The following is a 26,226-nucleotide window of genomic DNA, read 5'->3' as shown; positions in this document are numbered from 1 at the left end:
AATATGAAACGGAGAGGAAGTATTTGCTGGGCAGACAAAATATAAGCCAAGACATAAAAGCCTTAATCTGGAAACTTCTGAATCCCATGACAGCCACGCCTGTCCCTTAAAGGTGGCTTTCCTTCTTAGAGGGAAAAGAACTGCCTTTTCTGCCAGCACATGGAGTAGTACTAATTGGTGTTTATTACATTTTTCTTTTCTTCATGCAATTGTCTGCTCACATCTGTCTACTGCCATCTACCCATCTGGGTAGTAATGAGAAATGAAAAGGTCCCTGGCCTCCAGAAGTTTGCTTTCTAATACAAAAGTCGCTTAACAAGTGTATTAACTGTTGCTGTATAACAGTTTCCCACAAACTATAGACTTTAAAGAATATATGTTATCTCACATTTTCAGTGTGTTGGTAGTCCTGGCTCAGCCAGGTCCTTTGCAAAACTTCCAAGCACAGTGTTGCCAGGGCTGGGTTCTCATCTGAGGCTCAACTGGGGAAGGATCCACATCCAAGCCCACATGGTCATTGGTGGCATCCCGTTCTTTGCAGGCTATATGGGACATCACACATGGCAGCTTGCATCTTTGAAGCCACCAAGAGAGAGATTCTCTTAGCAAGGCAGGCATTACATTCTTATGTAGCATAAGCATATATGTATTATCACGTGTATCTTGTCACTTTCACCATATTCCATGGGTTAGAAGCAATCGCGGGTCCCAACCACACTCGAGAGGGGAATCACACAAAGGCATGTGTACCAGAGGTCAGGATCATGGACTCGACTCTAGGGGCTACCTGCTACAACCAGTAAACAAAATAGTAGATTGTGATAAGCGTATCAGGAGAAAGTAAAAGGGTGACATACAACCAGGGGAGGCCACTTTCATCGGAGCAAGCAAAGATTTCTTCTCTGAACCAAAGAATGAGAAGTTACAGCCATGCCAAGAGTTCGGGGTGGGTGTTCCCAGAACAGGGCACAGGGATGCAAAGGCCCAAAGATTGGGAAAGAAATGATATCAGTGTGGCTGGACCTGGTGAGCAAAGGGTAGATGAAAGAGAGACAGAAGCCCATCATTCAGGGCCCCTTAGAGTAAGAAGTTTACTCCAAAGAGCAAAGGGAAGATGATGCACTTTTTTCTTTTTATTTTGAAGATTTTATTTATTTACTTAATAGACAGATCACAAGTAGGCAGACAGAGGCAGGCAGAGAGAGAGGAGGAAGCAGGCTCCCTGCTAAGCGGAGAGCCCGATGCGGGGCTCGATCCCAGGACACTGGGATCATGACCCGAGCCGAAGGCAGAGGCTTTAACCCACTGAGCCACCCAGGCGCCCCGGGAAGATGATGCACTTTAAAGGGACATAATCAGACTTGGATTTTTAAAGATAACTCCATGGCCAATGGATGAAGGCCAGTTAGGTCTGCAGAAGATGGTTATGGTGCCACGCGAGGATGGAGGTATGAAGACCTTCCTCATTTGGAGAGCTGGCAGCAGTTGGTGATTGGTTGCCTGTGGGTGATGAAGGAAAGTGGAACATGGGATGGCACCTAAATTTTTAAACTTGAGCCAAAAGGTAGATGGGGACGCTATTTTCTGAGATGGGGCTGGGTGAATATTCAAGATCTCCTTTGCTCATATGAAGTCAGGTAGGCCTTTTTTAACACTACTAGGGTGTGTGAAGTAGACAGTTGGTTTAGAGTGTAAGGGATCGAGCCCAACATCAGGCTCTGTGCTCAGCAGGAAGCCTGCTTCCTCCTCTCTCTCTGCCTGCCTCTCTCTGCCTACTTGTGATCTGCCAAGTAAATAAATAAAATCTTTTTAAAAAAATATTTCTGATTCCATAAACATCCTTGCTTCAAACTCTGCAAACTGCAAGGTGCTTTCCCTTTCCCACTGTACTTGGGTAAGACCCATCACAAGCTGCCTCTACTGGCTTCTCATTTTTTATATCCCATCAGCCTCTGGATTTTAGAGGTGAAACTAAGGTTTAGAGCAGAACTGACTAATTCTGCCAGAAAACGTGGCATCTAAATCATGGCTTTGCAATTCAGGCTCTCCATCACATTGGCTAGAGCTCAAGGCCTTTTCTGATCAAACAAAGTAAAATAATGTACAAAACCCAGCAGAACGCCTGCCCCAGAATAGGGCCATAAAGCACAGTTGTCAAAACGCACAGTGCACCATCATTTAAAACTGACTGGAACAGAAATGTGTGAAAGGCTTATTGTCAGCCAGGCTTGAAGGAATTTTAGGACTCCCCGATTATTCAAAAGGTGCCTGCCTTTTAGACATAGTTCAATGTGTGGCTCATTTGGAAAGGTAATTTATCCTTACAGCATGAAAACCATGATTTTATACAGCCAGAATGTTAATTTATCAGTTAGTTTGTCCAGGTGTCTGTTTTTTTTTGTTTTGTTTTATTTTGTTTGTTTGTTTGTTTGTTTAAGAGTTTATTTATTTGACAGAGAGTACAAGCAGGGGGAGTAGCAGAGAGAGAGAGAGGCAGGCTCCCGCTGAGCAGAGAGCGCGATGCGGGGCTTGATCCCAGGACCCTGAGATCAGGACCTGAGCTGAAGGCGATGCCCAACGACTGAGCCACCCAGGCACCCCCAGGTGTCTGTTTTTGCCATGTGTTGGGTGCTATCTTAAACCCTCTACAAATCAATACACATTTTCGGTCAGTCCTCACTACTACCCATCTTAGAGATAAAAATGCTGACAGATTGAGCGGTTAAGTTGTCAAGGGCCCATGGAAACAAGTGGGATGCAAGCCCAGTTTGCCTGACTGCAAAACCGACCCTTGTACTCAGCATGTGGTTCAATGTCAACTCCTCCACCTGCCTTTGAGGCCTTATGAGATTTGGACCCGTGCCCTAATATATGCTGTCTCTGACAGTATCCATAACCTTTGCCGCTGTGTCAGATGACTCCAGGGTTTGCTGGTTTCATTAAATGCAATGGGAATGGTTGGCTTCCCTAGAGTTGTCCCCAAAGAGGTACCCTTTCAACTAGCACTGTGTGTGGCTTCTGTTGTCTGTTCTGCATAGACCAGAGGATTCAGGGTTGTCTGGCTGGCTCATTCGGTGGAGCATGTGACTCTGGATTTCGGGCTTGTGAGTTTGAGCCCCACATTGGGTATAGAGATTACCCTAAATAAATAAATAAATAAAATTAAAAAAAAAAAAACAAAAACCCAAAGACAAACAGGAGATTCAGCCCAGAAGTTGCAACACTCTGGCAAAGGCATGATCGGGTGTGAGTTGTCACAAGGTTGAGTACTTTCATGTAGGTTTTGCTGTGCTTCCTTGAGTGGGAGAGAAAAAGTGGAGCTAGAGAGAGGGGGTAGAATTTGAGAATAACCTGCTTTCCCTTACCTATGCCATGGTACCACCCAAAACATGTGCACGCATGCATATACGTATGGTGAGTGATCCAATAGGTGTGCACGCGCGCACACACACACACACACACACACATCTGGAGTGATTGGTGAGAGTTGTGACAATTATGAATTAATGAAGCGCTCTCTTTGCCTTCCTGGGGGAAAGGTGTGGGGATTACATACAAATCTGGCGGGCCTCTTGGGTGTGTCGTTATGGTGGATAGTATCCCTCATATGTGGCCGAAAAGTTGAAAACCAGTGATGCCAGAGCATCCCTTGTCCAAACCTCCCATCTCAAAAGATTTCCACCTTCCACAGTCCAGCTCCAGGTTCATACCTCTGTGAAGTTATGTCTTGCTATGTGCACCCTCTTTATACTTACAGCCCTCGTGGAACAGGCCTGTTGAGCAAGTGACAGCCTCTCTGTGCATTGACTTCCTCAGTCTGTAAAGAGAACGCATCCGACTGGAGTCTTTGGGAAACTGAGGCAAGTGGTCTCTAGATTATGAAAGTGCTACAACACCATCAAAAAATTATACCCCTGCTCAACTGACGTGTCTCTCATTTGCTGCTATTCTCTTGCATTTACCTTTCCTCCCACCCTCCCTACCTGCCCCCTCTCCACCAGTGCTCTGGGGATGGAAACAAGGCCTGCATATTCACTTTGGATAGCCTAGAACCTTATACATAGAAACCCCTGGACAACATTTTCCATTGATTAGAAAATTCTGAGAGGTGCGAATCTAGAGCCTGTATATCCCAGGACATTTGGCAGCGTGTGGAGGCATTTTTGATTCTCATGACTGTGTGTGTTTGGGAGAGGGGTTGCCCCTGACATGCTCCTGGTGGTGGATGAGGTCAGGGATGCTGTTAACCGTCCTACAATGCACATGACAGCCCCTTACAGAAAGAATTATTTGGGCACAAATGTCAGTGCTGAGGTTGAGAAATCCTGATGGAGACAAGAATTAAGAACATCAGGCTTCACGACAGCAGAGCTCATCTGGGATGAGGCTGGAATCGGCCAGGCCTGTACTAGATCTGCCAGTTATAGTAATGGCATCAGGAAAACTACCTTGACATTTGTGAAAGATGTCATTACCATTTTTGACCTTTCACAACAGTTTTGCAAGTTCCCTCTGTTCCATCTTCCTGCCATACTCCTCAACCGGCAGAAGACGAAACTGGGCCAACAGGTAATAATTTGCCAAATGTCTCAGAGCTGGCTAGTGACTGTGCCACAAGAACAGCATCATTGGCTGCCAGCTCAGGCTTGGTTTTCTCCCCTCTCCCTGCTTTTCTGTTAAAGCAGAATGACAAGGATGAGACATAGGGAAGGTGGGCTACTTAGGCAGTTGGGAATTGGAGAGCCGTCTAGGTCGGAGAGGACAGTGGGTGTCGTTTGGCTTCCCATGACTTGAGAGGAGACTCAAGGCCCCATACACTGTGCTAGGAGACCTTATGCCCCTACTTAGGTGCTGGAGCTTCAATCCCCATCTGAACCCCTTAAAAACAAACAAACGGAAAACCAGCAGGTGGAAATGGAACAGAGATGTTTCCTGAAGTCGGTGCTTACTTGTTGAGCCAGAAGAGGGAGCTCACATCTAGCGATCTGAAGCTGGCTCTGCCCGGAACAGCCCTGAGAGCTGAAAGAGACTTTGCACTTGTGCATCTTAGATGTTACTATGCATCTGTACAAGGGGTCCTGCTAAAAGGCAGGTCCTAAGTCTGTAGGTCTGAGTTTCTTCCAGCTCCCAGGGAAAGCCTTCCACAGACCACACCTTGGGTAACAAGGCCATAGAAACCCTCTTCAGTCCTCCTTCTAAAGATGGCACACCTGGGGGAGCCTGGGTGGCTCAATGGGTTAAAGCCTCTGCCTTCGGCTCAGGTCATGATTCCAGAGTTCTGGGATCGAGCCCCGCATCATCTGGCTCTCTGCTCAGTGGGGAGCCTGCTTCCTCCTCTCTCTCTGCCTGCCTCTCTGCCTGCTTGTAATCTCCGTCTGTCAAATAAATAAATAAAGTCTTAAAAAAAAATTCTTTAAAGATGGCACACCTGAAGCCAGAGAGGAGCCATGACTCTACCTGCAGCCACTGTAAGTCTGCAGCACCTGGGCTGGGACCCATGCCTTGCATCTGGGGCTTGCTTCACAGCATCTTCCCTGCTCCTCTGACCCTAACAGAATGAAGTGGGGAGGATCCATCTCCAGGTATGGAAGCAAAGAGACCATATTATCTGCTTTGAATTCTTTTTTTTTTTTTTTTAAGATTTTATTTATTTGACAGAAATCACAAGTAGGCAGAGAGGCAGGAAGGGAAGCAGGCTCCCACTGAGCAGAGAGTCCGATGTGGAACTCGATCCCAGGACCCTGAGATCATGACCTGAGCCGAAGGCAGAGGCTTTAACCCACTGAGCCACCCAGGCGTCCCTCTGCTTTGAATTCTTAACCTCAAAAATATACTGCCAGTTACTTTCCCAGCAGAAGAGGTGTTTATTTGGGAATCAACGAGAATCGCAATCTGGGGCAAACAAGCTGCGGCAAAACTGTAGGCAAGTCCAGGGAATAAAGGAGAGGCACACCTATTCATTCATTCATTCATTCATTTGAGAGAGAGCGTGAGAGCACACAAGTGGGAGGGGCAGAGGGAGAGAGAGAATCTCAAGTGGACTCCACCCTGATCAGCGGAGCCTGATGTAGGGCTTGATCTCATCACCCTGAGATCATGACCTGAGTCAAACCCAAGAATCAGACAACTAACCGACTGCACCATCCAGGTGCCCCAAGGCTCACTTCTATAAGGAGAGAAGGGGTGAATTGGGAATGCTGTTATGAACTGAAAGTCCATTAGAGAAAACTGGGAGTCAAAAGTATAGTGGCTTCTCATTGGCTGTTGCCTAGAGGCTGGCGGTGGGGAATGAGGAAATCAGCTCTTCCTCCGGCTGGAATAGAAGAGTGGTATCTATGTTCACAGTCAAATCAGTCTCTTCCTGTTGGGTCTGCAGTTGATTCAGAGTGTTAGGGTGTGGGAACTCCCCCTGCCAAAACTTCCAGGTTCCATTTAGTGGGGTTTCCCTTTACTAATTTTCACAGAATCAAGCTTCTTTGTACTATATTTTTGGTGAAATCACTTCCCTCCCATAAGGACCTCTGGGAATCCAAAGATGAACAGAATAAGACTCTGGTTCTCTTGCGCCTTGGGGGAGCCAAAGCAAAGTAAATTCGTTAACAGAAGGTGTTCTTATTTGTGGTTTATATAAATTTGGTTATTAATCTGAAGGAAACCTTACATGTAACTTGGTGTGTTCTTAGAGATGCAAACTATAGCCATAGCTGATCTCCTAAAAGTAATGCTGTTTTAATCCTGAATCATTTTGAATGCTTTTATCTGCAAGAAACAAACTACATCCCTTAAAAAAAGGGAACCCTTAGCATCTCACTAAACATGAAAGATTGCTAAAGAACAAAATTTCAATTGAGTAAACTTGAAGATCTAATTGGTTTTATGAATCGAGTCATGAATCCCACCTAGCGTGTAGAGGGGAGCTCTGAGGAGTTGTAGAAAATGGAAGGTTTCTATAGGAAGGAGGGTCGAGCAAAGACGTTATTAGCTAAAGAAAAGATTGCTTTAGGCAAGGTCACTTACCCTTAGGTGGAAGGGCTGGGAGTCTTACACAGATGACCTCATCTTCCTTTGGGGAATGGAGGGCCCATGTGACAATTACCTCATTAGTGCTGACTAGAAAAGTCCTGACTGACCAGTTAAGACTTCATTTCTGGGGAAGGTTAAAACTGTAATTAGATTAGGTATTAAGCTCCCTTTGAGGTCCTGTGGTTTTCTTCTTAACAAGATGCAAGTGATTGCAGGGTTGATTGAGGAAACACAACAAAGTAATCAGGAATCTAGATTTTCCATGTTTTTAGTCTACCATTCTCAGTGTCATTAGGCTGTTTCCTCATGGTCACAAGATGGCTGCCACAACTCAAAGACTCACAATGTCACACCACCACATCCATAGACAGGAAGAAAAGGGGCTAGCTTTACATACTTTTTTTTTTTTTTTTTAAACAAGGAAGAAAAAGACAGATGCCTCCCTTGCAATATCCCTTTAAATCTCATTGAACAGAAACATATGCCTCCTGGTAGCTGATCTGCAAGGGAAGTGAGAGTTCATCTTGATTATTTAGCACCATCAGGGTGTGTCACCTAGGGATATATTATGCCATTCCAGAACAGTCAAAGTTCTCTTATTAGGGAAGAAGGGGACAGGGAGAAAAATGAGGATTCTGGGACCCAATTCTATGTGTATGGGGGTTACCCCACCAAGCAATTCTCTGGTGCCATTTGGGTGTCCTACAATTCAACTCACTTCTCACTACCTACTTGGAGATAGCATCAGATACCACAGGTTAAGGGCTCAGTCCTACAAGACTGTTCCTACCTACCGTACCCCACTTTAGATGCCAGTCACAAGTCCAGGTACGTGTGGTCCTCATGATCTGGCTACAGGTGGGAGGTTCTGATGACACCTTATTGGGTTTGATTGATTTGCTAGAGTGTCCCACAGAACTCAGAAAAACAGTGTATTTATTAGATTACTGGTTTATTATTAAAGGATGTAACTCAGGAACAGCCAGATGGAAGAGAAGCATAGGGATGGAGAAAGGACAAGGAACTTCCATGTCCTCTCTGAAAACACCATTCTCCCCAAATCTCCACATGTTCTCCAACCTGGAAGCTCTCTGAACCCTCTGCTTTGGGGTTTTAATGGAAGCTTCATTATATAGGCATGATCAACTGGCCGAGTCCCAGAAATCAAGGGGGTAAGACTGAAAGTTTCTACCTTCTGTTCAAGATTGGTTTCCCTGGCAACCAGCCCCCTTCTCTAAGTTATTTAGGGGCTTTCCCAAAGTCATCTATTAATGTAACAAAAGGCTCCTTAATTGCTCTCAACACTTAAGAAGTTCCAAGTGTTTTAGGAGCTCTATGCTACAGGGGGACAAAGACCAAATAAATATTTCTTACTATAAATCACAATATCACAGGAAGAGAAAGTGGGAAGGAAACCTTTTCAGATTAAGCAGCCTACGCCAACTATTAGTGGCAGTTCAGTCATGAGTTTATTCACAAAGCAAAGTTCCTTGGGTGTTGTGTGATCAAAGGTCAGGGTCAAGGAGAGGTTAGGCAGAATTCTAACCTCTGTCAGGGAAATCTACTCTCAAGAGAGGAAGTGGTACTTAGGCTACCCAAGAGCCCAGCCTACACACAATGGAGTCCGTTGACTCATCAGGGGGAAGCTGCTATGACCAAGACTATGGATATGCCAGGCACTATATGTTCTACCTTCTGCTGATCCCCTGTCCTCCAGCAGTGAGGTAGCTTCCTACTCCATGCACCACCACCTTCAAGCCAGAAGCAATGTTACCCCATGGATTTTCTACTTATTGGCACAGTAGTGACAACCGTAGAAGGTAATTCTAATTCTGGTACCTCAGTGGGTTACAACTTCAATTCCCATCTCAGGATGGACTTGTGTTCTCAGCAACTCTTCAATTCCACCAGGATATACTATGGTTTAGAAATGAAGCTGATTGCAACTTGAATCTGCCAAGCCCTTGAAACAATAAACCGCTCCCATGTTAGTCCCCGTGTAGGAGCAACAGTGTGAGTTTGTAACACGTTGTCTATGACAAAGTTTGCTGGCTTCTGCCTTAGTCTAACACAGCAATTCTTACCCAGAGGTGTATGTCAGATCACTGGAGGAGCTTGTATTAGTTTCTTCTTTCTGCTGTAACAAATTATCACAAGGTCAGTGGCTTAAAAATAACCAATTTATTCTGGAGGTCAGAGGTTTGAAATCAGTTTCACTGGGCTAAATTCCAGGTGCCAGTGAGGCTGGTCCCTTCTAGAGGCTCTAGAGGAGAGTCCTTTTCTTGAACTCCTTTAGTTCAGTGTCCATCTGTGGTCCTCAGCTGGTAGCCCCTCCCTTGTCATCATGGTGCATCACTCCAGTCCCTGCCTCCATCATCACATTACCTTTCCCTTCCTGTCGCCAGATCTCACCCTGTCTCCCTCTTATAGGGATCCCTGTGATTGCAGTTAGGTCCCACCTGGGTGATCCAGAGAATTTCCCCATGCAGGATCCTTAAATTAATCATGTACATAAAGTCCCTTTTTCCCATGGAAGGGAACATTCACAGGTTTCTGAGATTAGGACATAGATATTTGGGGGCTATTATATGGCTTCAGAGCCCAAACATGCTTAGACCCCTCTCTTTAAAGGTTCTAGTTTAGTAGGTAGGGTCAGGACATGTATATTTTTCGAAATATGTGCCTGATTAAGAATCTCTCACCTAGCACATAGCTTTATCCAACCCTCAGTTGCTTATAATTTTCCCCTGAGGTTTTATTTAGATGGCTGCAGTGCTGACTGGGCAGCTCAGACACTAAGACTTTGACTACTGACTATCTCATTGAACCCTCACGTGCTTTCAGAGTAGGTTTTGTTTTTAAGACTTTGTGTAATCTCTACACTCAACACGGGGCTCAGACCAACAACCCCAAGATCAAGAGTCACATGTCCTACTGACTGAGCCATCTGTGTGCCCCCAAAATAAGTTTTTTGTTTTGTTTTTATCAAAATAGGTTTTATTCTCATTTTAAAGATGTGGAAATAGGCTCAGAGATTGTTCCACCTGCCTAAGGTCACACAGCAAGAGCGACATATATCCAGAACCCAAACACAACTCTTATTCTAGAACTTGACAAATTTCATGAAACTGCCTGAGTCAGCAGATCGGGGCAGGGAAGGAAAGTTAAACATGACAGGGGCCTTCCCAAGGCATGTAGGTCCATTCCCAGCTCCTGTAACCTTTGCTGTTCAAACTGTTGGGTCGAGTGTTAGAATCCACATACCCCTCATCTACCTCCTGGGACCTGTTACAACTATGGCTCATCCCTACTGCATAAGCAAGATTGCAAACATGAGTTTGGTGAGGGAGCAGTCTCTCGGGATTTGAGCTCCCTCTCTCCCCATAGCACAAGGCTGCCTCTCCCACGTACAGTAGGAGGATGTGAACCTTTGGAAGTTGAGAGCATAACTTGAGTCAGTCACTTATTGTACTTGTTCCTGGCTTCCATGGCAACAAGTGTTCATCCCAGCAGTTGCTCCACAGTTGGCTTAGCTTTTCTCCCAAGTTCTGTCCCAGCATTTGTGGCAAACATCAGAACCAAGCCCTGCTGTGGGGACAGGCTGGAGACCAGGTCACCGTGATCCTGACTTGTGACCATATACAAACAGACCAACCTGGAGAAGAGAGGCTCCAGCTCCTTCATCAAGATCATATATCTTGGATAAGCTACCCTAGGGCCCATGTTGCTCTTCTGTAAAATGTGTGCATTTCTAGCAAAGTGATGGCTTTAGGGACTCATTAGAGTTTGTATTTATTACCTATTGCTGTTGTAACAAATTCATATAAACTTAGCATCTTGAAATACAGGTTATTTCACAACTCTGGAATTCAGAAGTCCAAAACGGGGCAGTGGAATTGTATTCCTTGAGGCTCTAGTGGAGACCCATTTCCTTGCCATCCCTAGCTAATATTGGCTCCCCATATTCCATAGCTTGTGACCCCCATCACTCTGATTTCTGCTTCCATTGGGACATCTTCTAACTCTGATCCTTCTGCCCTTTTTATAAGGATCCTTGTGATTGGGTCTTATTGGATAATATCCCCGTGTCAGGACTCTCGGGCACATCTGCAAGGTCCATTTGGAACCATGTAAAGAGAATATTCAAATTCTGGGGAATAAGAAGTGGACCTGTTGGGGTGGTCATTATTTAGCCTATCACTGGGGATCAGGAAGCCCCTTAAGTGGCCAAATTTAAATGCCATTTTAAAAAGTACAACATACACGGGTTTTCTGGCTCTAATGTGGAACACTGTGCCTGGTCAGTCACAGAAAAGCTTGACTCCAAGACCATTTATCATTATCAAATTAAGGCCTTATTCCCTTCTAAAGCAATATCCCAAGAATGGCTTTGATGACTAACTTGAACTTTTGACTCCTAGAACTCTAGAAAGACCAGAGCTTTCACACAATGTGAGTAGTTTCCTTCCCCACACCATAGCTGAGTTCTACTGTATAAATGTAGTCAAATAATTTAGAATGAAAAGGTGTATTGGGAGAGGAGGCAGAATGCATCTCAAAGAGCTGCAGTATAGGTCGCCTGGGAGGCTCAGTGGGTTGGGTCTCTGCCTTCTGCTCCAGTCATGATCTCAGGGTCCTGGGATCCAGCCCCGAATCCCAGCTCTCTGCTCAGCGGGGAGCCTGCAACCCCCTTCCTCTCTGCCTGCCTCTCTGTCTACTTGTGATCTCTGTCAAATAAATAAAATCTTAAAAAAAAAAAAGAGCTACAGTATATTTAACATTCTTCAAATTTTAAAAAGCGAGACTATGACTACTCCGAAAAAAGTTCCCAACACACTGAAGACTTTGTTTTTACCTCCTAGCCCCGTACAGATATTTTAAAGCTTTTTGAGTTTTTTTTCCTAGCCAAAGCTCTCGTACAATCTATGTTTTTTCTAGTTGAAGGATACAAGCGAGTTCATTTCTGTATTACCTTGAACATAGTCTGTTAAGAGCTACAGTGGGAAGCAAACACTAGTCCTTTTGATATAATTGTGGTGTAGAAGCTGGGGGACCCTGAGGGGGACAAGACACAGAAGGAAGGAATAATCGCATGTAGGCAGTGGGAAAGCCACTCTCCAGCCTCAGCTAAGGGGCTGGTGTACAGCTGTGGAGTCTTAACGAGACTAGGAATGTTGTAACTGCACCTAAGAAAACCAGAACCTTTATTCATTTCCATTCCCCCAGGGAGATTGCTGGTCTCAAATTGCATGATGAATTCAGGGAACAATGTAACTGAAAACCTTGAAGTTCTCAGGCAAAGTTTCTTTCAAAGAGTAATTTGAGTTAGGAAATATGGAAGCAGAACGCTAGATTAATTCCTTGGGAACACCTCCTTACCCTGCCCTTCTAGGGCAGGGAAATCGTGCCCATGACTAAGGCTGAGCTTTCATCTCCACATCTTGCATATGTGAATGGAGGAGTGAAAGACGAGTCGCCTGAAGGCAGCCCCAGAGGGGCGCTGGAGCGAAGACCTGCTGCTGGTTCAGTTTTCCAGCTCAGCCAGTTTGGGGAGTGGAGGTCAGAGAAAGCTGAATGACAGGAAACAATTAAGTCCTGAATTTCCTTATTCTTATCTACACAGCCAAAGCCCATTAGGATGGTGGAGAGGTTCTACATGACCTCTACCGAGTGACCCCAAGAAGCCATCCTTGAACTCCATGTAAGGTTAATGAGGTAAGAGCAAGCAGCTTGCTTCAACCACTTTATTTGAAAATCCTTAGTGATTTAACATCATGATTCTTTTCTTGCGGAGGTAGCTAATGAGGCCTAGAGTTGCCAGCAGGCCTGCTAAGGCAGTCACAACCACCATAGTCTTAAAAGCAACATATCCGGCAGCCTTGGGCTGTTTCGAGTCCACAGCATCTGGGAAGGAAGGAGACATTCAAGTCTTAAGATCATTAAAAATCAAAAGGCCTAAGTTAAAGTCTGAGGCTGCCCAGCGAAGTGATATGAAGCCTCACAGGGCTCATTTGGGAAGCTCATAACAAGGTATACAGTCTTACTCCTGGAGCCAACCTCCACCTCTCGCTGCTCTGCTCCCACAGCTGTTCCCACCTCCCGCTTGCTTCTTTTCCTTCTACAATCAGATGAACTGACACTCAAAAAGAACCTTACTGTTTCAGCCTTTTTAACATTATGGCACTAATAGAAATGATCCCGAGTGCATGGTTTCTTGCAGGTTGTTAGGGATTTAAGGCCACTTACTTTCAAATTATGGGTCTGTAATTAAGACCAGCTGGGATCAAGATAGGAGATATTAACAAGAACACAACCTAGTACAGAATGAAGTTTGGCAGGAGTAAGTCACATGCCTTCCGATTGAATAGTTCACTTCTAGAAAGATATCCCAGGGGTGCCTGAGTGTTTCAGTCAGTTAAGTGTCTGACTCTTGCTTTTGGCTCAGGTTGTGATCTCAGGGTCTTGAGTCAGAGCTCCCAGGATGAGATCCGGGCTCAACCGAAATCTGCTTGACATTCTCTTCCCCTCTCCCTGCCCCTTCAGTTTGTGTTCTAAAATAAATCTTAAAGAAAAAAAAAAAAAAAGCTATCCTGGATTTGTGTAGTAGGCAAAGATTTAAGAGGAGGATTCTACTGGAGCATTAGTGACAAAATTGGAAATAACCTGGACACCCATGAATGAAGACTGTGGTTAAGACAGAGCCATGTGGATGGAATCCTATATAGCTGTTAGCAGTGAGGTAGTTCTCTGTGCAGATTAAATGCTTCAAAACAAGTAAAAAAAAATTTACAGCAAGTAGGTAGAATATGTGATAATGATGTTTTCACTTGCATTAAAAGCTTTTTTTTTTAAGGGGGGTTTTTGGAAGAGTACACAAGAAACTTAGAGTTATGGCTAGGAAGAGAGACTCATTCTTTTATTATATTTAGGATTACCATAGGCATGTATTATTTGTGCATGGTTAAATTTAACAAAGCCAAGAACTTGAGTCCAGGAAGTGCCCTAGGCTTTAAATCCATACCTCTGAGTGAAGAGCCATTTGACAACAGGAGGATGGGTCCCGGGAGACTTACTATCATTTTCTCTTCTTCAGTGGTACCTGTGGCTGGGGACAGAGATTGGACTTAGTATCTGACCTTGGGAGTAGTGACCCAGAGAGAGGTGTGTCGATGAACTTAGACAACATCTCTGCCGAGTTCCCTGCTCTATGTAGGGTTTTGCCTCTCCTACCTTTGTAGGAGGGCATAAACTTTACTGTAAAAACAGAATAAACTCTCCAGGAATATCCCCAGGAAGATTAAGTTCCCAGTCCACCCAGACTTTGCAAGAGTAACTTTGCAGAGTCACCTGTGCAGAAGATCAGGCTCCAGTCCATGTGCAAAACCAGACTTGCTCATAGTCTGATCCGGAACTTGCCATCTCAGCCTTATCCTATGGGCAGGGAGGCAGTCCTCCCTGAGGTTTCTTGGAACAAGAAACCTGAGAACACTTCTTAGAAGATAAAGAGTCCCAATAAAGCCCCCCCACTTTTTTTTTTTTCATTTTATATGACTTGTACACTCATTGGTACCCACTAGCAGCTCAAGATCAAGAGTTGTAGGCTCTACTGACTGAGGCAGTCAGGCTCTCCACAGCCCTCATTCTTAAGGTTTCCAGTTCTGAGAAGATAAGGCTTGCTTTGAGGGCTCATGGTAATGAAGACTTGAAGTTTTTTACCTCGCCTGTGTCTGAATGACACAGGGCAAGTCACAGAACACAGAGGGGAGTCTGGAGAAAGTTGATTGCAGATTAACGCGCTGCAGTGGAAGTAGACCTGGAGATAGAAGAGTCGAGTGGAACTGATGCACTCACATTCAGTCTGTCCCAGGGGACTTAATTGCTTACCAGGCTAGAGAGCACTTGGGCCTCGGATACAAAGGCAAAGGTCTTCACATCGAACCTCTGATAGTGATTAGGATAGGTCACAGATGAACCAACTGGATGGAAGGTAGTTCTGTGGTTGTCTAGATTGTATTCACAGCTGGAAGGCACACACCAGGGCAGAACATCAGCAATGTTATTCCCTACCCCCCCCCACCCCAAGTTTGACTCAACAATTGCCCAAATTCAGCCACACGTATTCTAACACCTTGTGAACTGTTCTACTTTCTACCTGTGCCTTTTATTTAATATACTTTCTGATGTGGTCTACCCAACAATATCAAGTCATGAGTTGTACATACTAGTTCTATTTTTCTAACATAGTAATACAATGTAAGTACTGATTAGTTTGCTAGGTAAGCCTCTCAGGAGCCTCAAGTTTTATATGTAGTTTTTATATTGGCTTAATTCTTCCTACTAATCTGAGTGCCTAGTATGTCCCAGGCAGTTAGAATGGTTACTAATGAACACAGACAAAGATCAGGGCCTTTGTGACTGTGCTCTTCTGAAACCCAGGGGGGTGTTATTTCCTCTTCACTGTCACTTTTTTTTTTTTAAGATTTTTTTTTTTTTAAAGTCATCTCTACCCCCAACATGGGGCCCAAACTCATAACCCAGAGATCAAGAGTCTCATGCTTTATTGACTGAGCCAGGTAGGCACCCTTTCGCTGGTAATTTTTCATTAACGGAGCTACCTTATGGGTGGAGAATACCTACCCATCCATGATAATATTCCACTGGGGAAGTGAGGCTGGGTTCACAGTGGGTGTTGCCCAGCAGTCATCTAAGACCAGCTTGATATTGGGGTCAGCCCTATTAAGGACTCTTAGTTCCAGGTAAATTGGTTGGCGGAGGTATCTCACCACAGGGTACTCCTTGTCCCCATAAGGTCGAAGGTAAGATTGGTCTGAAATGGAATAGGAACATCTTCACTACGCAAGTTGTTGATGGTTGCAGTATGAGCTAAAGCATCATTACTATTCCATTAGTCTGGCAGCATCAGAAAGCTCAGGTTGGGGCAGAGTTCTCTGAAAGTATTTAAGCGGGGTGTCTTAGGTTATGATGGCTCACCTGGGTAGGTTTGCATGCTCAAGGCAAGTGGACCTGGCCTCACAGAGGCCACTGGAGGAGGAAGGCTTTGGACATCAGTGTTTATTAGCAGGTCATCTCTGCTGTAATGGCACCTCACAGTCATTCTGTAATGAATGTGGGGAGGGGCCAAGTGGTAAGAAGAATTTTAGGTTAGAAGACTGCTTTAACCTAACGTGGAGCTTAAGAAGTAGCAATTTCATCACACCTGAATTCACTATCTCTGGAAATTGTGCGTGGAGGGAGATCTGCCCAGAGAGCATGTATTTCATTTTCATAGATGACTTTGTCGTCCTTGAACTTAAAATTAGAGGAAGGTTAGAAGTGGGTGACCAGTGATCTTAAGGTCCAGTCTTAACACCTCGAAGTCTGCTGGTACTCACCTTATGTCTTGTTCCGCATCTGCTCAGGGGGATATGAAACACTGTCAGCCCTTGAGATGGAACCTTGAAGGTAGGTTGGCAGGTTGAGTCCCCCACCCTGAGGGTATCCAAGTTTAGAGCTGGTTTTGTTTGGTGGCTGTAGACCTTGACATCCATAAACCCATCCTGGTTGCACAGGTCACCTATAACTAGATGGTGTTAAGAGTTTAAAGAAACATGTCTGCCATATTAATGGTCCTCTACCAACCTTCAAGTGTGGATGAAGAGAACTGTGAGAAAACTCTGAGGGGCTAAAGTGAGTTGAGGGTCAGATTATGGCTTCAAGTGTAATGTCTTGTGTCATTATGTATCTTCTTTCAAGTCTCACAAATCCTGAGTGCTTTGAGGAAAGGAATGGGTGGGGGGTGGTTAGTTGATGCAGGAACTAGTTTTTCCCATTGGCCTGATGGGATATGGTAAATAAGTAAGCACAGGGACAGAGCCAATACTGAACAAAACCACCTATTCCACATCCTTATGCAATTTGTAGGCATTTGGGTGATGTCCCTTAAACTTTAGTAGTCCTTCTGACTACAGGTTGGAATCAATCTTATTTAGATAATGGGCTCAGGCTCCTAATGCAGAATATATCCTGGCTACTTAAACATGGATACATTATAGTGAGATCTACCCGTATATATATTTTGGAGATACTATCTTCTTAGGGCTCTGTTCATGGCAGCTACACTGAGGTTTCTGATCTGATGAGTTTCCTCACAATGTAAGCAATACAGAGTCTGAAACGCTGTATGTTTTCCCCTATACACAAGAGCTGAGGGAGAAGAGATTTCTTACCTACAGAAACCGGTGACTCACAGACACACTCAGGATAAACTACCATTGATACAGTCTCACGTTTGAAGGTGAAGGTCAGCTTGAGTGAAGCTAAGTAGAACTGATGGGGTAGGCATTTTTCAGAGGACTGAAAGGAGACAAGAATGTCGATGAGCAGCTGCAGCCATGTGGGCCCAGCAAAGCCCACAGTGAGGCAGGAAGGAAGTACACTGAATACCTGTAGGGCACCCTCCAGAATTAATCGGGTTTCCCTTTAAACCAGAACAAGAGAGAGCCTATCACTTCTCCAGATCAGGATGCTTTCCTAGGCAGGAAATTTATTGCTTTAAACTCATGCCCTGAAATACCCAGCTCTGCATGCTCTTTGTATTAGATACCGAAGCCTGAATTAACAGATCAGATTCCAAAGAGCTGAGTACTCTGCCAAGCCAGGTCTGAGTAAAAAGGACTCTGCAAATGTTGTCAGATGTCACTGCAAACCACCCCTTACCCCGACATAAGATTACTCTCTGCTCTCCCTGGCAACTGCATCTGTTAAGAATGGCCTCAGTAAGAACAATTGAGGACAGTTTTGTTTGGATCAAGCTGCCCTATTAAAAATAGGGCATAAGAGGGTCATCATTAGCAACTTAAAAGCAGTGCAATGAATGGAGGGGGTAAAAAAAAAACCACACACAAGAAAACTTCCATTGCAGTGGCTCAAAGAGGCTTGGTGTTTGAGAGTGAATTTCAGTTATTTAAAAATTCACTTAGGCAAAGTGATCAAATGAGGCCTTCCAGAATTTGAATCCATTATATGGATAATTAAGAATTTATGGTCAGGGTGCCTGGGTGGCTCAGTGGGTTAAGCCTCTGCCTTGGGCTCAGGTCATGATCTCAGGGTCCTGGGATCAAGCCCCACGTTAGGCTCTCTGCTCAGCAGGGAGCCTACTCCTCCCACCCCAGCCCTCTCTCTGCCTGCCTCTCTGCCTACTTGTGATCTTTGTCAAATAAATAAAATCTTAAAAAAAAAAAAAAAGAATTTATGGTCAAGCCGTCAACTGTATCCTCAAGACTGTGCTTCAAGCTAGGCTTCCATAAAGTTCATGCTTGGAACATACTTTGATTTTGAGTAGGGTTTTGCTGAAGTGCAATCTCAAGCCCTTGGATTCTTCCTTATGGATCCCATGGTCATGCAGCTGGCTTAGAGCAAAGCTCCTGTTTTCAAAGCTCACAGAGGTCAACTTCCAAGGAAACTCCGGTATGGTGACCGTCACATGTGTGGCATTACAGTTCACGGGATCTAGAAGGAATGGCCGACATGATGTCTGTGATCAGCTTTAAGGCCCCGGAACAGTGTCTCCCACAACGGAGTTGCCCTTTCCTAGGGCCTTACCTGATATACAAAGCACTCGTGTTGTTAAGATGAGCTTCTGCCCAGTAGATTCTTGTATCAACTTCAGAGGTGCAGTGTAGAGGTGCCTGTTACCTTGCTGAGCGTGAGGTTTGGGGTAGAAACAGTTTTAAAGACATCTGTTTACTTGAATATCTAACCAATGCTGGAAGAATTGTCAGAGCAAACATATGCTTAAGTATTGACACTATTTTGGTCCGAGTAGAATTTAAGCATTCTGCCTAGGGACTGTTCGTCAGGTGTTCTAGTTTTAAAATCTTGTATTTCGTAACATCTGGCAAGTTAGTGTTGTCTACTGATAGGACCTATAGGCGATTGCTAGGCAGATGTGAGCAAAAGCTGATTTTATGGTAACAGCATTCAGAGAAAAGTGTTTGCAGGACTCCACCCGCACATTTATAATCAATGACTAACAGGGCTGTTCTTGTTAAGATGGCGGACGTGTAAGTGCTTTCTTAGGTGCCAAGACCTGTTCCAAGTACTTTGGCACATTAACTCATTAACTTCATTTCTTGGTCGCTGGCCCCCCAAAGCACCAATTCCTACAGTAGAACCATATTATAGGAAAATGATAAAACAGAACACCTTAATTCATAGAAGAATTTAGTACCACCTCCTATCACATTATAGAATCAGTATTCATCTATTGGAAGAACAATCTGTTCTATTCACCTTTGCATCTTTAGTTTTCAGTGCAGGGCTTAGCACATTAAGATACCTGTTAAATCAGTTGTATTCTCAGTTCATATGAACACATGGTTGAGAGGACATTTGGACTTAGAAATACTGGTCTGTGCTTGGGTGGTGGTACAAGGAGATTCACACCTACCACATAGTCAGTCACTCCGATGGCATTGAATGGCATTTGGATGCTCAGCTTTTGTTTCTCGTCGAAGAAGATACTATATCCTCGGGTCACAGCCTCCTGCAAAGTCAGAGTTTGGACTTTTGCACCGTCACCAATCTCCAAGATCCATCTCAGCAGAGTCTTGGAATCCTAAAGACACAAGTTTCATTTAGAGGGCTGGTGCTCACCTTAATCCCGAGACTATTTGTCTATTTAATGTTTTATTTAATTTTTTATTTTTTAAGGTTTTATTTGTCAGAGAGAGAGAGAGAACAAGTGTGCACATAAGCAGCAGGAACTGCAGGCAGAGAGAGAAGCAGGCTCCCTGCTGAGCAAGGAGCCCGATGCGGGACTCGATCCCAGGACCCTGCGATCATGATCTGAGTGGAAGGCAGACACTTAATTGACTGAGCCATCCAGGCATCCTATACTTCATATTTTAAAACCAGGATTCAAGTTCGGTTACTTTCACTATAGAAGTAAAGTTACTTAGGTAATTTAAAAAGTTACTTCCATACCGAATTTTCATCAGCCATGTCTGGAATAACATTGAAGGTAAACTGAAAAAAAAAAAAAAGAAAAAGAAAAGAAAGAAACCATGATGTGAGGTCTTGATTTAGAAGAGCAAGTTTCTGAAATCCCACTACCTGACAGCATGTGCAAGATGCCCAGAGCAACTGCTATGCAGTTCTTACACCAAGAGGCCTGATAGTGGGCATAGTAAGAAAACGCACAGGCCCACTTGTGAAAACTACCCTGAGCTTCTGATCGGAAGATCTAAGCTCCCTTCCAGTTCTAAGTTAAGACCGTGGATTCTTAGGTGCACATTTTTTACCTTCATGAATAGGAATCAATAATTAGGTCAAACCACGCAGTTCTATCATTGTTCTAACAAAACATGAATGTATTTTAGTTGTCCATTATCAATATTTGTTAGGTTAGACTATAGACGTCCTAAATAGGTGATTGGAATATTGTGCTTTTTAACTATATACTATCATCTGGCAAAGAACCTGGGACATGATAGCTATTCCATTTGCTGAATGATTATTATTAACATGACTGCAGCTACCAATGGAATCTTTTCTACTACCAGGTATGATGTTCTGAGGACTATAGTATATACCCTCTCAATTGTTATCACCACCCTCTGAGATATTATTGCCCCCTCTTTGGGACCTGAAATCAAAAGCTCAATGTGGTTAAGAAATCAATCCAAAGCCACCCAACAAGTTAGTAGTTGAATACAGGATGGTAAGCCTGATCCTGTTCCTAACCCCAGCTCTGTGTAGACCAGCACATTTCCCCCGCAGTAGCCATGAGAAGCAGTCACCCTGCTTCACTCACAGACATGGAATCCTTTGTGCAGATAGTGGATCCGGCATGCTCCTGGGTTTCTTCTGCTTGTGCAACTGGACATCTGATGTGATATATGAAAGTCGTAGATGGTAAAGCAGTAGTGTTGTCCAGGAGACCGATGGCAATCAGGTGCTGGCCATGCTGTGTGTAAATGGCACGATAAGAAGAGTAAGTGCTGGGACCTCCGTGGGAAAGCCAAATCTGTGATACCATTGGACCCAGCTGAGTAGTCCAACTCTTGAGGTTACCAATATCACAGGTTCTGGAAGGTACCTCATTGCTCTATCAACAGACTCTACAACTAGCCCTTTTAGATATCCCAGGAAGATGCCGGTCTTGGCAGCAAATAGCTCCTTGAGCTTCAGGGATTGGAGTTCTATTTTTGAATTCTTGACATTTACCTTTGTCTGAATATCATGGTTCTGGCTAATTTGGAGTCTCTACCCAAGTCATTCTCACATGTATTGAGCACCTACATAGCAGTCATTGCTCCAGGTGCTGGACAGAGCCAACTTTGGTATTTCCCCTGGTTTAGGAAAGTCATAGTTTCAAGTAAGGGAGAGCCACCCTTTTTCTATAAAATATCAGTAAATATTTTAGGCATCTTAGGCCACATATGATTTCTAGCATGTACTTTAAGTCCTTAAAAACCTAACCATTCTTAGCTCAAGGACCATTACACACATGCACACGTGCATACCATGAGCTAAATGTGCCCATCCCCAGGTTTTAGTTTGCAAACCCTTGATCTACAGGAAATCAACCCTAAGCTCCCAAGTTGCTAAGGGCTATTTCAGAAAGGGAAAAATTACTGAAGATCCTCACCGAGTAATTAGATGAAGTGGTCAGTTAAATATACAGATTTCTACCGTGTATCTCAGACCTAAGTCATCAACTAAAGGAACTAAAGGAACTAAGTCTATACTTTCCCAATTCCCCAAGGGAGTCTTTGCATACAAGCTGGAGAACTGCTTGACGGGTTTCTTTTACTGCTCCCAATAACCCTGATTAGGCAATACCGTTGCTTGGCAATGGAGAAAACCCTATTGCTCAGCTGCTGTTTTCCTTCCCACACCTGTTTTTATAGCATAGCAGTTCTGTTTGCCAGCACCAAAATAGCCTTCCCTTTCCCATGGAGGTTACAGATCAAAATAGCTCCTTTTGAGCGTTTGTTCTATCTTGTTGCTGTGCCAGGTTCTTCATCTGCATCTTATCATTCATCTTTAGATACCCTTTGAAGAGGGTGCCAAGCAAAGAAAGATTAGATCACTTGCTAGAGATCACAACTAGATAGTGGCAAAGCCAGGACTCACACCAAGGCTCCAACTTCAGGATTTCTCTACCTCAGCGTTATTGGCATTTCAGGCCTGAAATCCCTGTCAGAGGGGGCCCCCTGGGCAAATGTGGGCTATTGAGCTGCAACCTCAACTTGTACAGACAGCCCCCCACTCTAGTTGTGGCAGCCAATAAGGTCTTCAAAATGTTTCCAAACACTACCAAATATTCCCTGGGCAGACAAAACAGAAAGCAAAAACAAAACAATACAAAACAAAAAACAAAACAAAACAAAAAAAACCAACCAACCAATGTCCCAATGCTTAGGGACTTTAAACAACCCTGGTTGAGAATAAAAGCTCTACTCTCAAGCCTATACCCTTAATTAGTAGGGTTACTAGTAGTAACCACTAGGTTACTCTTTCCCAAATCACTCTTCAAAGCTATTACTTACCACTCTCTTGGTACAGGTCTCATATGGGACATTCAGGGTGAGCTTTTCTGAGTCCAGGATGGAAATGCAGTTCCATGATTTAAAACTAGTGGGATCTACAGAAGCCAGAGCAAAGAGCCAAAAAGTACATTTCAGTGGCAAAGTAAACCAGAGCTACGTAGCCAGTCCTGCCAATCCATTTCTAAGTGATTTCAAACCACTTCACGTTTTATTGTCCCATCTGGTGATAGGACCCAAGCTTTGAGAGATGCTGTGATTTGCAACTAAAGAATTCCCAGGGGATTCTGAGAGAAGACACATTTCTGAGGAAAGACAAGGTCTTCCACTCTTGGTGGTATCATGCAAATCAGAGACCCCTAGGGCATCGTGGTAATTGGATGCCAGTTGCTCCCGAGTGTGTATTCTGTTCACCTGAAAAATGGGGCTAGCCTTGAGCCCAGGCCTTCCTACTAAGACCAAGATAAGAATATCCACATTACCTACCCACCACAGATGCATGCCATTTTTCGGCGCCCAGATTGCTTGGAAATTCCACTACCATTCTATTTTCATTGCAAATGACAGTACCTGAAGAGAAAAGGAAGCAACTGGAGTATATCTGAGCTGTAGGAGACAGGATTCCTCCAGAAGGATATGGAGGACCTCTTCTCCAATAGGTATCAAGGAAGGGTACCATTTTTGAGAGGCAAAGCTTGACGCCCCCACCCTCAAGGAGCTCACAGATTGGTGAAAAGATGTACTTACTGTGCAACATACTAACTATAAGAAAGATATCAAATGCCTGGGACTTTCTGAAGTTCTAGCTTAGGTTTAACCACGCATACAGAGACCGGTCTAGAACCTTCACAGCAGAGCTGTTGGAGGTGGGGATGGTAGGTCTGTGAAGAACTGGAGAAGAAATGTTCTGTCTAAACACTTTTGAACTTGCAGTTTAAAAAAACAAAAAACCCCACAAAAAACCCTACATGGAGCACCTGGCTGGCTCGGTCGGAAGAGCATGTGGGACTCTTGATCTTGGGGTGGGAAGTTCGAGCCCCACATTGAGTGTAGAGATTACTTAAGTAAACTTCAAATGAAATGCCCCTTGTAAGCCAAAGGACACTTCTTAAAGGCTAAATTCTCTTTTAGCCTTTTTTTAAAGGCTAAATTCTACTTATAATCTGCTACTTTACATCCTCTCACTCAGGTGAAAGTTTGAAAAGCTCTTATGAGTGGAACAACTTCAGTTTTGTCTGTTATGCTGATGCTTTCCTTAAGTACGAGTTTGGGTTTGAAAATGACTACTCCTGAAGATGGGGGCTTAATATTGTGTTTCACTGTTCTTTAGACAGATACCATAAATCTTGAGGTAATGAGGGAGTAGAAAGTAGTATGGGTGTTTTTGTTTTGTTTTGTTTTTTTATTTGACAGAGAGATCACAAGTAGGCAGAGAGGCAGGCAGAGAGAGGAGGGGAAGCAGGCTCCCCGCTGAGCAGAGAGCCCGATGTGGGGCTTGATCCCAGGACCCTGAGATCATGACCTAAGTTGAAGGCAGTGGCTTGACCCACTGAGCCACCTAGGCGCCCCAGTAGTATGGGTGTTTTGCAAGATCTTTTGTTTAGCTAGTATAGCAAGCCATAGGAGAGCAATGAAAAAATCTTCTGACTTGATCAATGTAAGAAAGGGGTGAGTCGAGATTGTCTGAGCCGTATTCAGGTTCCCTAGCTATCTAGTTGCAACCTGTTTTAGAGATGCTAAGAGCATTTCCCCTCACCCAACAGGCATACCTGGGAAGACAGGATCTCCCAACTGAAAAGCACCTGTTGAGCTCACTGAAGTCACAAGGATGAAGAATAAAGAAAGTGACCTGTAGGTGCTAAAAGGGGATTGGAGAGGATTAAGGAGGAATGAATTCCAACAGATAAGGCCATTGTGTCCCCTCCCTCTACTGTCAGGATTACTCACCTCCAATCTGCTCTAAACCAGCTTGAGGGGCTCCCACACGCTCCCTTCTGTCTGCACGCCATGACCAAATGTATCATCAAATCAGCCAGGTAGGTGGGTGGGCGCCTCCTTTTTTTTTTTTTATAGCAGAAAACAGGATGTGACCCTGCCCTCTCCCATTGGAGACACCTGAGTCCTCTCCAGCCCTCGGAGCTGAGAGGGAGGGATTTGGAACAGGAGAGGCTTTCTGGAAGGCCTGAAGGAAGCATCATTCTGCCCTTTCTGACACTTGCATTTCTGTTATCCTACCAGGTGCTCTGCAGGCTGCCATGAAACCAGAGCTCCCTGAAATTGGCTCCAGGTGAATGAATTGGTGTTTTTCTCCATAACACTGGGCAAAATTAGTTTCTTTGGGCGAAATATTTACAACTCCAATGTGGAGTGAAAGAAGGAGGTGGGTTTTATTGAGGAATGAATATCTCTTGTTCATACCACCTTTCCTTTAAGTAACCCCCCTAGTCTCCTGGCTATTGGAGACATTACCCTGGTAACTAACCTTTACAGAAAATGGATGATCTAAAGGGGTGCCTGGGTGGCTCAGTGGGTTAAAGCCTCTGACTTTGGCTCAGGTCATGATCTCGGGGTCCTGGGATCGAGCCCCACCTCAGGCTCTCTGCTCAGTGGGGAGCCTGTTTCCACCCTTCCCATTGCCTCCCTCTCTGACTACTTGTGATCTCTATCTGTCAAATAAATAAATAAAATCTTAAAAAAAAAAAGAAAATGGATAATATATTATTTACCCCAAGTATAAAATTTAAAACCTACTGCAAAAAAATGTAGGCAATTATAGAAGGCTACAAAGAAAAGGAAATAGTCACCTGTAATCTCGTCACTGCTGAGATTTAGGTATGTAACTTTATGGACTTTTTATACAAACACCACACACACTTAAAACCAACAACTTGGGATCAAAGTTTAAGTTATGTTTCATAACCAGCTTTTACTATTTTACACGTGGTGGACATTTTATTTATCAAACATAAAGATTGCCATTACCATTTTTAAGGATGCATCACGTTCAATGTCTAGATAAATCAGTGTTTAACTGTTTCTAATGACGGACATTAAAAAGCTTCCAATTTTCCCGTTCATTCAGGATGAAATCCTGGAGGTAGAAATTCTGGGTCAAAAAGAGTAGTGATCTAAATAAGAGTGTCATATTGTACCAGTGGGGAGTTTACACATGGGGAAGAGGAGGCAAAGCAACTTGTCTCAGCCTGTTGACAACTGAGTGTCAGAGCCATGTTGAGAACTCAGATTTTCTAAGGCCCAATTGACATATCTTTTCAGCATCTCCCACTGCAATTTGAGAACCTAGATGTCTGCAACCCTTGTTCTATTAATAGGTGATTAATGTTCAAAGTCTGTGCAAGTTGCAGGGTCACATTTGCAATTATTGATTTATGTGTTGTCTTTGTGGTGTAACTTTAGGAGTAATCTCCACTCCCCGTTACAGGTGTCTGAAATGCAATTGTAGGTTAGAGTAGTATTTCCCCAACCTCCTTGATCAAAACATCACATGCATCTCTCATTAACAGCACAGATTCCTGGGTCTCACCCAAAAGCTGTGGAATCAGGCTTCAGGGGAGCGTCCAGAGTGGATGGATGTATTGTTTAACAAGCACTCCAGGTGAGTCTTAAGATCAAGGAAATTTGGCAAATACCT

General features: G+C 44.1%; 1 protein-coding gene across 1 annotated transcript; it reads right to left on the bottom strand.

The window, feature by feature from the left end:
• Nucleotides 1–12,781: 12,781 nt before the first annotated feature.
• ZP2 (zona pellucida glycoprotein 2) lies at nucleotides 12,782–24,610 on the bottom strand. Its single transcript, XM_032328496.1, has 18 exons — nucleotides 24,522–24,610; nucleotides 24,344–24,432; nucleotides 23,061–23,144; nucleotides 22,578–22,672; nucleotides 20,837–20,989; nucleotides 20,008–20,049; nucleotides 19,472–19,639; nucleotides 18,625–18,721; nucleotides 18,350–18,531; nucleotides 17,250–17,376; nucleotides 16,416–16,603; nucleotides 16,241–16,332; nucleotides 16,015–16,139; nucleotides 15,661–15,850; nucleotides 14,908–15,043; nucleotides 14,740–14,836; nucleotides 14,045–14,128; nucleotides 12,782–12,927 (listed from the first exon to the last, which is right to left on the bottom strand). Exons 1-18 carry the CDS (start codon nucleotides 24,596–24,598, stop codon nucleotides 12,782–12,784), a joined length of 2,172 nt encoding a protein of 723 aa, XP_032184387.1. The 5' UTR covers nucleotides 24,599–24,610.
• Nucleotides 24,611–26,226: the final 1,616 nt, after the last annotated feature.

Source organism: Mustela erminea, chromosome 20 (assembly GCF_009829155.1).
Source record: "Mustela erminea isolate mMusErm1 chromosome 20, mMusErm1.Pri, whole genome shotgun sequence".
NCBI classification, from domain to species: domain Eukaryota; kingdom Metazoa; phylum Chordata; class Mammalia; order Carnivora; family Mustelidae; genus Mustela; species Mustela erminea.
Note: the sequence above shows the minus strand (reverse complement) of the source record. Positions and strands in the feature narration are given on the sequence as shown.

Bases quoted from the DNA above. Each gene is read 5' to 3' on its own strand.
- ZP2 (XM_032328496.1), bottom strand. From the start codon at position 24,598: ATGATACATTTGGTCATGGCGTGCAGACAGAAGGGAGCGTGTGGGAGC. The intron at 20,050-20,836 runs GTGAGTGAAGCA...TTTTTTTTTCAG, and splicing joins GCACAAAGGATTCCATGTCT to TTTACCTTCAATGTTATTCC. The intron at 15,851-16,014 runs GTGAGCCATCAT...ATTCCATTTCAG, and splicing joins GAGCATGCAAACCTACCCAG to ACCAATCTTACCTTCGACCT.